General features: G+C 36.6%; 1 protein-coding gene across 2 annotated transcripts; it reads left to right on the top strand.

The window, feature by feature from the left end:
• The first annotated feature begins 1,730 nt into the window (after positions 1–1,730).
• Positions 1,731–10,921, top strand: LOC149837558 (acetyl-CoA acetyltransferase 1-like). 2 transcript variants are annotated; one of them, XM_090006120.1, is made up of 15 exons: positions 1,731–1,858; positions 4,396–4,498; positions 4,630–4,728; positions 4,829–5,002; positions 5,198–5,303; positions 5,852–5,990; positions 7,556–7,633; positions 7,723–7,788; positions 8,385–8,467; positions 9,197–9,296; positions 9,374–9,484; positions 9,596–9,637; positions 9,740–9,826; positions 10,187–10,272; positions 10,658–10,921. In XM_090006120.1, exons 2-15 carry the CDS (start codon positions 4,459–4,461, stop codon positions 10,659–10,661), a joined length of 1,215 nt encoding a protein of 404 aa, XP_089862246.1. In that variant the 5' UTR covers positions 1,731–1,858; positions 4,396–4,458; the 3' UTR covers positions 10,662–10,921. The 2 variants fall into 2 exon arrangements, with proteins under 2 accessions (XP_089862246.1, XP_089862247.1); XM_090006121.1 differs by lacking the exon at positions 10,658–10,921 and having other exon boundaries at positions 10,187–10,276.
• The last annotated feature ends 331 nt before the right edge of the window (positions 10,922–11,252 follow it).

The raw sequence follows: 11,252 nt of genomic DNA, 5'->3' as shown, positions 1-11,252 counted from the left end.
ATAAAAACCCCTAAAATTCTAACCAAAATCAAGCATGAATTCATCGAGTTATGTTTAATGTTGATTGAAATGGTTTTTAAGTAATTTTTCAATTTAATTGCCGATTTTATTGTTTTGTAAAAATGTCACACCCTTAGAAAAGATCACCCTCCTTAAAATGGTGCACTTTATGAACTTTTTTTTTCATAAAACAACACATCCTTTTCCATATAAATTTTGTTGCTTAATTTCTGCCAAGGTTGTTATTAGGTATATATCTCTCTCAATATTTATTTCACATTTATTAGTTGTTTTATTTATTCATTTATAGTAATGCCAAAAGCAAATAAACTTGTGCCCAGACTATGAGCAGCGAGCTATGTCACAAAGGGCTGGGTGCAAGCTGGCATCTGACTGAGTTGGACCAATTCGGTTTCACTTTTCTCTTAAGCCATCCCTATCTTCATACTCTGCTTTGGGATTTCATTGATTCTAGTTGTTTTGATACAATCAGACTCCATAGATGATTCTATATCATTCATTTAGTGAAGATCGGCATTTAAATTAATGAAATCCAATTTTTGTGCAGGTTTTTTTAGTTATTAAAAAAAATTTGCGATTAAAAAGCATTTTTTTATCATAAAAACATAATCTTATTAAATTAACCATAATGAATAAATCTATAAAATCAGATTTGATCAAAACAACTTGTATCATAAGACTTAATAGGGTTATGAAGATGGGGGATGACATAGGGGGATAAGTGAAACCTAATAGTTTGAAATTTCTTTGAAGAATAGATTGAACATTTTTTTTTGAAATTTGTATCTATTAAAAACTATTTTGATATTTTTAAATATAAATATATTTTTATTAAATTATTAAATTATTAAAATAATATCCACACATATTAGGGTTATGTTATTGGAACAACCTCAACCTTTACCCAACTTTTATGTTGGACGTTCAACTTGTGCCACCTATGACACGCATTCTAAATGGTGTCACTGTGACACAGGGGTGGGCACTCTAACTAGATATAAACACAACCTTGAATAAAATTGTGATGTACTACCTCAAGTCCTCAAAAACCCATTCAGTATTTGGTCTAATGTCTACCCTTGGATTTGTTTAAAGATTCATACAAAATAGTGTAAGAAGGTAGGTGTTGCATCCATTGAAAATAAGATGAGAGAGAATCGTTTACGGTGGTTTGAACATATTCGGCGAAGGCCTAATGATGCTTCAGTTAAAAGGAAGAAAAAATGAAAAAATATATTAGTTAAAAAAGGTAGGGGTAAGCCTAAAAAGACTTGGACGGAGATTATAGAAAATTATATGAATGCTTTGAACCTCACCGAGGACATGGCATTTGATAGAAATGATCGGAGGAGAAGGATTCATGTGGAAGACCCAGAATGATTTTCTTTTTTGGTTCATATCGCCGACCCCAATGATGAAGGCATAGTTGTTGTTGTATACTTCTATTTTTTTCAAATACCAAAAAATTAAATAAAAAAAATTCTGCATCATCGTATCCTATTTTTCAAAAAAAAAAATTGAATTTATGAGTCGCGCCTGCATCAGGTGTCCTTGTGCCCACGTATCTTTGTGAGACAGCAAACAATGTAAGCACGATCGGATCCGATAACGCATTTGGATCCTACTGCATAAGACGTGCGGTTCTAGGTCCGAATTCCGATCCGTTTGCAACCTCCAACCTTCAACGTGAGCGCCCTCGTGCACCTGTCAGCCGAATTTATAGCCTTCGTTTTTTCCGCCCATTTTCTTCCCCTGAAAAAAAACATTGAAAAATCCACTCGCTCGCGAGAAATAGAGAGAGAAGAGAGGGACTCAGTTTGTGTGCTGTCCCTCTCTGGTAAGCATTGTCTCCCTCCTTCTCGATGCTTTTAAGCCTCTGTGTTTTCTGTATTTTTTTTTGTAATTTCTGCCCATTTTTGTCTATGCTATGAGCTGGATGTAGATCGATTTTTCAGATCTCGGCGTTCAATTTTTTCTGTTCACAAGAAATCTGCCTAATTTTGGCGGATTTTTCGTCCGTCATTTTGCTATCTGGCGATTTTTCCTCGCTTTGTTCGTGAATTTTGGTAGATTTTTCGGTTGATCTCGAAGAGATTGGATAAACTCTTTAAAATTTGTTTTTCCTTGTTCCTTTCTTAGGGTAGAGTGATCCTTCAGATGAAGTTTACCCATGCAGTTTTTCCTCTCGTTTTTCCCCCGATCTTAGCGTCTTATTTGCTTTATTTGTCGTTATTTTTGTGGAAAATTTGGTGTAGAGTTCTTCATACTTGAATCTACGGTTTCAAATCAGTAACTCAGTAAGGACATTACTACCCGTTAAAAGAAGTTTACAATCCGTGAGAATTCGACGTGGTTTTGATGTATTGTTAGCGAGCTATTCAATGTCTTTGTTTTTAACCGTTGATTTCGATAATTTCAGCCAGATCTGTGATCAATCTCGAGATAATCGTTGTTTTGTGCTATAATATCGTCTAATTATACCTGCTAGTGTATGTGTGAATTTTTAAGAACGGAGTAGTTTCTTCCTTAATCAATTTATGGTCCTCTTTTATTTTTTTCTTCTTTTTTCTTTTTTGCGTCATCGAAGCAAATTTGTTCCGAAATTTCCTTGCTTGCAAAAAGCGTCTCTCACGCCTGCACTAGCCAAGCCATCTCCTGCGATCTTGGTCGGTTATCTTCTGGCCACCGGAAAACTCTTCCGATCGCTGGCGACCTTCTGTCCGGCGAGCTCTGTTTTCCGGTGACCAGTACGGGGTTACTTGCCCCCGCCGCTCTCTCTCCAGCTGGTGAGCTCCAAGTTCTCAGATTGACCTGTCACTCTACCCCATTTTCCGCCAAAAGGCTGTGAGCGTCCTGGTCTCTCTATCCCTTCGTCTGGTCCTGTTTTATCCTACCTTTTAGAAAATTATATGTTTGGGTGTCTTCAAGAATCATCCTTTTAAAAAGGATTTTCTCCTCTGGTAATGGAAAGAGTTTAAGGCTACTTCACGTGGTAGAGGTTGTGCATGCCTGTTTTTCTGGACTGGCCTTTACTTTGTTTTTTATTCCTATGCGTTTCTTCCTTCGAGTATTGCAGTTGCTGTGTAATCCTTGGTTGTGAGAATGATATTTAGGCTCGGCGTCTAAGAAGTGTGAATTTAATCAGTCGTGTGAGCAAGACCATGATTAATTTTTAAAGCAATCTAGTTGTTACTAAGATTTAGATTACTCTTGCCGCATGGATGATCCGAATAACCTTTCATTTATCATATGCTTTGCGCTTCATTATTGATTTATGAGTGTTGAGGTCCCTTTACTCATCTCTTGCATTTTTTCATTGTCTCCGTCTTATATTATTCTCCATACATGATATCTAGAAAGAATTATTCCAAAGTTCATTTTGAAGCTAGGTATTAATTAGTATGTGGTTTGTTAAATTATATACAATCTATGTAACATGGTTATTTTGCCTTTTCATATTATTCTATAGTTCTATCATCTAGTTGGATAGTCAGTAATGTTCAAAGGAAACGACCTTCTAATATACCTACACTCAGTAACTCTCAAAAGCTTGATGAATTCACACCATGATTTTACCTTTTTCATCTTCAATTCTTATTGAAATCGATGAAATCTCGGATCATGTCTCTTCAATGGCTTGGTTAGTTCTTGTGATCCAAACAGCAAAACTGGGTGTTCAAGGATTTTCAGAAACAGGATTTTGCTAAAAAAAAAAATGAAAACCTATCACCATGTCTTCTAGTGATCAGGTTAATCTGTGTTTCACTCAAATACACATTTAATTGTTAATAAAGTCTTAATTCGTGGGAACTTGTCATAACATAGACCAATAAGTGACCAAAATTTGGCAGATTGTTAGTTCATAACAGTATTTTGATTTGTCAGAGAATGCAGTCATTAATTATCTCATTTTTATTTTTCAGAATTCTTCATATTTGGAACATTGTACTCTGCAATTTATTTTTATTCACTAATGTCTTTATTGGATCTACCTGTCAGTCAAACATGTAAGGCTAGTTTTTGTTGTTGTTAATTATTGGTGGTTCATGCTTCATTTCTCTATTGGAATTGAGTGAGATTTGCTTCAGTCAGTATGTAGTTAAGCATATGTTTCAATTCACTAGGAAAAAGCTAATGCATCTAAACAATTCAGGAGTTTTGGGATAATTGCCTTAACTTTTTTCTCATTCTCTGTCCATCACCATTTTTGTTCTGTTTGGCTTCTTTTTTATTTCATGCTGCTAAGTCTAGGATGTTAACTTTTCTTTAACAGGACCTTCATGTTAGATTTTACTCATCCAACTTTGTCTTTGCAGCATAGAACATAGCAGTTTTTCTTGAATTTATGATAGAGGTGATTTTTGGTTTTGACAGATAAGGGTATCTTGCAAATTAACAGAAGCTTTATTATTTGGAAGTCTTCATTTTTATTAGTCCATGGCTCCAGCTAGTGCTTCAGAGGGGATAAAACCTCGAGGTATTAATTTTCTATTTAGATGGTGTAATAAAATAAATCAAATAAAATTCAGGGAGCTCCTTCCTTTTGCACAATTTGGTGATTCTATTTAGTCTTCTCTGATCAGTTTATTTTGTGTATTTTTTAACCAGATGTATGCATTGTTGCTTCTGCTCGAACACCAATGGGTGGTTTGATGGGTTCTTTGTCATCCCTTTCTGCTACCAAACTTGGATCTATTGCTATTGATGGTTAGTTTCATCCGAGTAATGATTCCTCATTCTATGTTAGTTTATTTATTTTCTCATGGAACAAAGAAAAAGTTCATTAGTTTTTTTTGAAACTTGGCAGGTGCACTTAAAAAGGCAGGTATTGACCCATCAGAAGTGCAAGAGGTCTTCTTTGGTAATGTTTTAAGTGCTAATCTGGGTCAAGCTCCTGCTAGGCAAGCCGCATTAGGTGCAGGGATACCCAACTCAGTTGTTTGCACAACAGTTAATAAAGTTTGTGCCTCAGGGTTGAAGGGTGAGTATCTATATAGTTATCTTGTGTGTAATTTGCAGTCAGAGAGAAAACAATGGTCCTTTTTTTGCATGTGAAATAAATTGATATGATTTGTTTGGTCTGTACTTGCACTTTCCTAATCTTGTGTTGCATCTTTTCTAAGCTCTGAAGTGTTTACTGGTTGATTGATTCTTGTGGTATGTTTATTCCTTGCAGCAACAATGCTTGCAGCACAGAGCATTCAGTTGGGTATCAACGATATTGTTGTGGCTGGTGGCATGGAAAGCATGTCAAACACCCCTCATTATTTTCCAGATTCAAGGCTAGTGTTCTTTTGAAACTTTTTTCCTCCCTTCCCTTTAACAGAAAAGCCCGAAATGATTGCATCTGAGAAGTGATTAGAAAAGTAGTAGAAATAACGATGCCCACAAATGTAATACTTAATAATGCAATCACATCTGGAAAGCTGGTCCTCATGCTGAAGACTAAAGGCACTATTATTGCATTGATTCTCAATTTTTTGTCTGCCATCCTGAAAGTGCATTCGGTAGAGGAAGGAATCTGAAAGTTTCTTCCATTCCTCTGCAACATCAGATTCCACTGAAAATAACAAGTTGACAATGTTAAACAAAATAATGGATTCTTCTTTTTTTGTACATATGTACTGCTTAATGAAAAATGACAGCGTGCAGGACCAATGATGGATATGTTTTAATTAATGTATTATTTAAATTATGCTTTCTTAAACTGTTTTGATATCATTATGATTCACCTTGCATGTAGTGGGAATCTTATCTGTTTTTTTTTCCTTAAATACCTTATCTCATGGTACCAATTTCAACTCTGATGCATGTCAACTTTTTGAAACAGGAAGGGCCTTCGATTTTCACATGGAACCATTGTTGATGGCATGCTGAAGGATGGTTTATGGGATGTTTATAATGATTATGCCATGGGCATGTGTGCAGAACTTTGTGCAGATCAACATTCAATAACTAGAGAGGAGCAGGTTTTCTTACTTTTTTATGTGTTATTTTTAAGTGAAATGGCAAATTAGCATTCTGTTTATTTCATGTTCATTTTCCTTATATCTCTTGTCCTCTGCTAGTGGTAGAGTGTGTTACTTTCAGGGTTTTGTCTCAAACTTGGTGGGACATGCATGTTGGTCCCAGCACTGAAGCAAATGCTGAAAATTTTATCTGGCATATTTTGCCCCCAAAACTGCTTTTTTCAGGTAAAAGCAGTCGCACCTCAAGGGGTGCAGCTTATCCAGGTTTTGTTGTCCCTAAAATTGTGGGATCCATGGAGGTAAACAAAGTCCTTACTGGACATTTTATCTCTTCATTCAAATGGGCCCTGATAGAGCTTTAAGTGTAAGTTGACATTTTATTGGTTTCTGAAGGCATAAAGACCATTTCCTTGTAGATCTATTTCACTTGATTTCTGTTATATTTTGTTCAAAGCTGATTCATGGCTCACTAATGTAGATAATGATTGTGTGACCACATAGTTTAATTCATTGTTGATGGCTTAGTATCTTAAACCATTTCACTAATCTGATGGCCTACTCAATTTAGTGGAATTTATAATGATATGTACCCTGTTGGTGACAGCAGTCTTTTCTTTTCTCCTCGTCTTTCTTCAGTTAAAGGCACTGCGACTCTGCTGATCCAGCTGTTGCATCTGACCCTAAGATAAAGGAATTAGTTGCAAAACAAAATTACTTCACTTGTCTTTGTTTAGTTCAGACGTTGACTGAGCATATGCATTTGTTTCAAACTATAAAAATCTTTTCTGAAAATCTTCTTTCTTGACCCTGGAACCCATGTATCAGAATAAACAAAAAAGGAGGAGAAGAAGAAAAGGGAGAAAGAGAAGATGTGGAATAGCAGCAGTGTGAATGGAATGACCCAAGATGGCTTGGGTGTCCCTCCTCATTGTGTGTATTTATGATAGGATACAAACAACCCTACTTAGAGTTACCCTCATTAGGACTTGAAATTACAAGTGCAATAACTAAGGGCACCACTATTTGTTATACAAAAGGCCATAATTTACAAGCATGTCATCCTTCTAACTTAAAGGGCAAAATTGCTTCTGTTGCCAACAATAGTTCCTCCTTTAACATTTTCATTATCATACATCACTTTTTACCCCCTAATTTTTGTTGTATGTGAATGTTACCCTTTTCAAAGTAGTGTATTTTATTGCCCTTTTATTTCATCCCTTAGTTTTTCATTTGAGTTCTAATATAAAACCCTACCTTTTGTTCAGGGAAATGATTTCTTGGCCCAGTCATGAGATTGAAAAACATGTCATGACAAACGTTTTCTGCCACCTGTAAATTTATCAAAACTCCCTCTCAAGAATCTCCTTCACATTTTCTTTTAACTCCAAAGATAGCTCTGATTTTACACTATGATAAGAACTTGACTTTTGGGGTTCCATTCTGGGCCAGTGCATTATTACTTTTTTATAGGGCTGTCTATTCAGCATATGCATGTGGCACGATCCATTAAAATATTTGTCATTCTTTATGGTGCTGACTGGTTCAAGTTTATCCGTTTCTTGTAGGATGCTTATGCCATTCAAAGCTTTGAAAGGGGGATTGCTGCACAAAATGCTGGTATATTTGCATGGGAAATAGTGCCTGTGAGAGTCCATATCCTGTATCTATTGTGCTCAGTATTTCATTGCAAGCTTAGCAATCAATCCTTGACATGTTTGTTTTATATGTGCAGGTTGAAATACCTGGAGGACGGGGAAAACCATCCACACTTGTTGATAAAGATGACGGCCTAGAAAAGGTAATGACCACTGCCTCTGACGTTGTATGTTGTGTTACATTTTACTCCAGTCTGGAAATTTGTGGATTTGTGGAGCCATCATCAGACTATATTTTTTATTCTTCATGGCTTTTTGTATCAATTTGTTTCTTGAGGTTTTTCTTGTTTTTTTTTCTTTTATACCATTACTGAAAGATATAAGATTCTAACATCTTTTGAAGAATTTTAGTGCATTATGTTGGATTTTACTTGTGCATGTAATTATGCCGAAGTTGCTTATACAAAATACTCATATGGGTTTGTCTATGCAACATTTTAATATAATTTCCTCTGAAAATAGTGAGGTTCTTGGTGAAAGATCAATGGTTATTTATTGTTTCTGGTTCATTTGGAGTCAATATGATGTGTTCCCTGGTAGTTCTATGAGATCCTAGGAGGCCTTTGAGTCTTTGACCATGTAAGTCCCTTTTGTTGCTAGTGGTCCGTACAAGATTTTATGGATGCTTTCAATGAGCTGAGAAATATACCCTGTTGATATTAGTAATTTACATATTTTTTAAGTTTTTGTCTATATATTTGCTTAATTCTTGACATTCATGCTCTTTTCTCTGTACTAGTTTGATCCTGTAAAACTAAGGAAGCTTCGGCCAGCTTTCAAGGATGGAGGGTCCGTTACAGCTGGAAATGCTTCTACAATCAGGTTTGCTAGATTTTTACCTGTAATGTGGCTGATTGTGTTATATGTTTGTGCATATTTTTTTGGCGTGAATTTTTTTTGTTATTTATTATTTTTGTACACAAATCATTTTGTAAAGAAACTGTGTTTCTGTTGAAAATAGAAATGACCCGAAGCTATGAAATTTTCTGTAATGGAACTTAAATATTTACATTAAGGTTTGATTTGGATCATTATGTCTTTTTGATTAAAGGGGGCTTGTCATCGTGAAATATCACCTATTTTCTAATCCAATCCTATGCCTTCTAGAAGTCATTCAATTTTTTATTTGAAATCTATGGCACAAAATGATCCTTGATTTCCTTTTTATTATAATTATGGATCTGTAATTTCCCCCTCCCCTTATATACTGCCCATGAATAATTTGCTGTTTGTCATGGGCTTTCTGATGATGTAATTTTTCGATAATATGTAAATAGAGTGGGATAAAGAAGAATTGTTGTTGATACAAAAAGAATTACTCATCTATGTTTCCTTCGAGTCATAAAGGTAATGCTGATGTTTGCGCTACTTCGCAATTTTAGGTTACGTCAGGCATAGGAATAACATTCAGAAACTGGCTATTTGTTACTTGGTTCTGCGAGCAATAAAATTATAGTTGGTTGTTACTAGGGGTGAAGAATTTTAATTTTGTAATATTTTACTTAAAGCAACTGTTCCAGTTCAATTAAGACATTATCTTGCTTTATACAGTGATGGGGCTGCTGCACTTATCTTGGTGAGTGGAGAGAAGGCATTAAAATTAGGAATTCCAGTAATTGCAAAGATTAGGGGTTATGCAGATGCAGCTCAGGTGCTTTATTCTTATCTTTTGCATTCGGAGATGGGTTATTATTTCTTGGACAATGAGCTTTAATATTGACGATTCAGGCACCAGAACTATTTACAACTGCACCAGCTCTTGCAATACCAAAAGCTCTTTCAAATGCTGGCTTGGAGGCCTCCTGTGTTGATTATTATGAAATAAATGAAGCTTTTTCTGTACGTTATCACATTTTTCTTTCAGATACTAGAATATCAGATTATGATGAGCCTTAATATTTTTTTTTTCGTTTTGACATTTTTGTATTATTTTATTTTCTGTTTTTGCAGGTTGTGGCACTTGCCAATCAGAAGCTTCTTGGGCTTAATCCTGTAAATTCTCAAAAATCTTTATCTACTCTCTTTACAGCTGACTATTTAGTTTTCGAAGATTGCTCTTGTGACTAACAGTTGCCACTATCATCATGCTTGCAGGAGAAGGTTAATGTGCATGGGGGAGCTGTAGCGCTGGGGCATCCACTTGGCTGCAGTGGCGCACGAATTTTGGTCACACTCTTAGGAGTAACACTTCTTGCCCACCAACAAGCCTGTTCTTCATTCAAGCACGTGCACACACACACACACACACACAGTTTCTATTGTTGGTCAGATTATGCAATAAATTTGCATGTCAAAAAGTTTCACGGTGGTGGTGGACATGGCTTTTCAATGAACTATAGGTAACCTCTCTAGTGGAGGTTTTGTAGGTGGTGTTGGTATTTTTTTTGACATTTACAGACACCAGCATGCACCGATGTGGTAGTCTTACATCCTAATAAATAAAGAAAAAATTGCACTCTATATGTAATGGAGCTAAGCTGATGGGTCATATAAATTTTTTTGCTGACACTCGTTATGCTGTTCGTGGCAATTGGCATGTAGGTTCTGAGGCAGAAGGATGCAAAATTTGGTGTTGCAGCAGTGTGCAATGGTGGTGGTGGAGCTTCTGCACTTGTTGTAGAACACATGTAAGCCTTTTGATTTGGAATGCTCAGATGCTCGTATTAATTGTTACTTTTAAAAAATCTGATGAAATCCAATATTTCTCCCCTTTTTGTTAAACCAATCCGAGACTCCACCAAGTCGTTAAGCTTAGATGTCCAAGCAGAGTGGCTTGTTGGAATACATTTTAAGGTTTGCTTGGGCTACTGAGGAGGCTGCCTATGAAGTTATTGAACTGGTCTGGGTCATATGCTTTACCGAGGATGGAATAAAATACCATGTCTCGGTTTTAATATTTCTGGCTCAGATCCAGCACCCTGTATTTGTCCCCTTTTCATGCAACATAAAAGTAAAACTTATTAGATTTGCTCAATTAGGTCTGATCAAGATCGGGCTGGTTTCTGCCTACAGATGATCTTCGGGCGACCTGGACACAACTTGTTTGAGACGATGGATTTGAGGCTTTGGAATAAGCAGCAGCGGCGGCAGCGGCTAACTTGTCTGACAATTTGGTATGTAGTGCTGGCATGGTGCGCCGATGGAGTATTCACTGCTTTGAGAAGGGACTTTTTGACGTTGGGTCGTCTGTCTTTTATGTTTACTATGAGAATTACGTGGACTTGGAACTCTAGTTATAGGTGTTGGCAACATTTCTAGTACAAGATCCTTTTGCAACTCTCCTGCTGGTTTGAACGTTGAAGCCTGGAGAAGGTAAAGAATGTGGTAAGAAGTATCCTAATCTCAATCCTCCCGATCCCACCCGGAGATTACCTGCTTCAGTAGTAGGGATGGCAGTGGACCGGGCTGGAGGTGGGGGACAAGGTCTCCACCCCCGCCCCATCTCAAAATACTGTCATCCATCATTGCTTTCATCCCTGCACGAGTTTTGATTTTAACCACCATCCCCACCTTCATCCCCCGTTTCATGTCCTCCATCCCCATTCCAAACGGGGTGAGGCGGCGCAGGGTTCAGTTTTCCTCTGATCCACTGCCATCCTTATTCGTT

This window comes from Nuphar pumila, chromosome 5 (assembly GCF_984573655.1).
Source record: "Nuphar pumila chromosome 5, dmNupPumi1.hap1.1, whole genome shotgun sequence".
In the NCBI taxonomy this organism is placed as follows: Eukaryota; Viridiplantae; Streptophyta; class Magnoliopsida; order Nymphaeales; family Nymphaeaceae; genus Nuphar; species Nuphar pumila.
Note: the sequence above shows the minus strand (reverse complement) of the source record. Positions and strands in the feature narration are given on the sequence as shown.

Excerpts from the sequence above, each read along its gene's own strand:
- LOC149837558 (XM_090006120.1), top strand. The coding sequence starts at position 4,459 with ATGGCTCCAGCTAGTGCTTCAGAGGGGATAAAACCTCGAG. Across the intron at positions 4,499-4,629 it reads AGAGGGGATAAAACCTCGAG|ATGTATGCATTGTTGCTTCT; the intron begins GTATTAATTTTC and ends TTTTTTAACCAG. Across the intron at positions 8,468-9,196 it reads GGAAATGCTTCTACAATCAG|TGATGGGGCTGCTGCACTTA; the intron begins GTTTGCTAGATT and ends TGCTTTATACAG.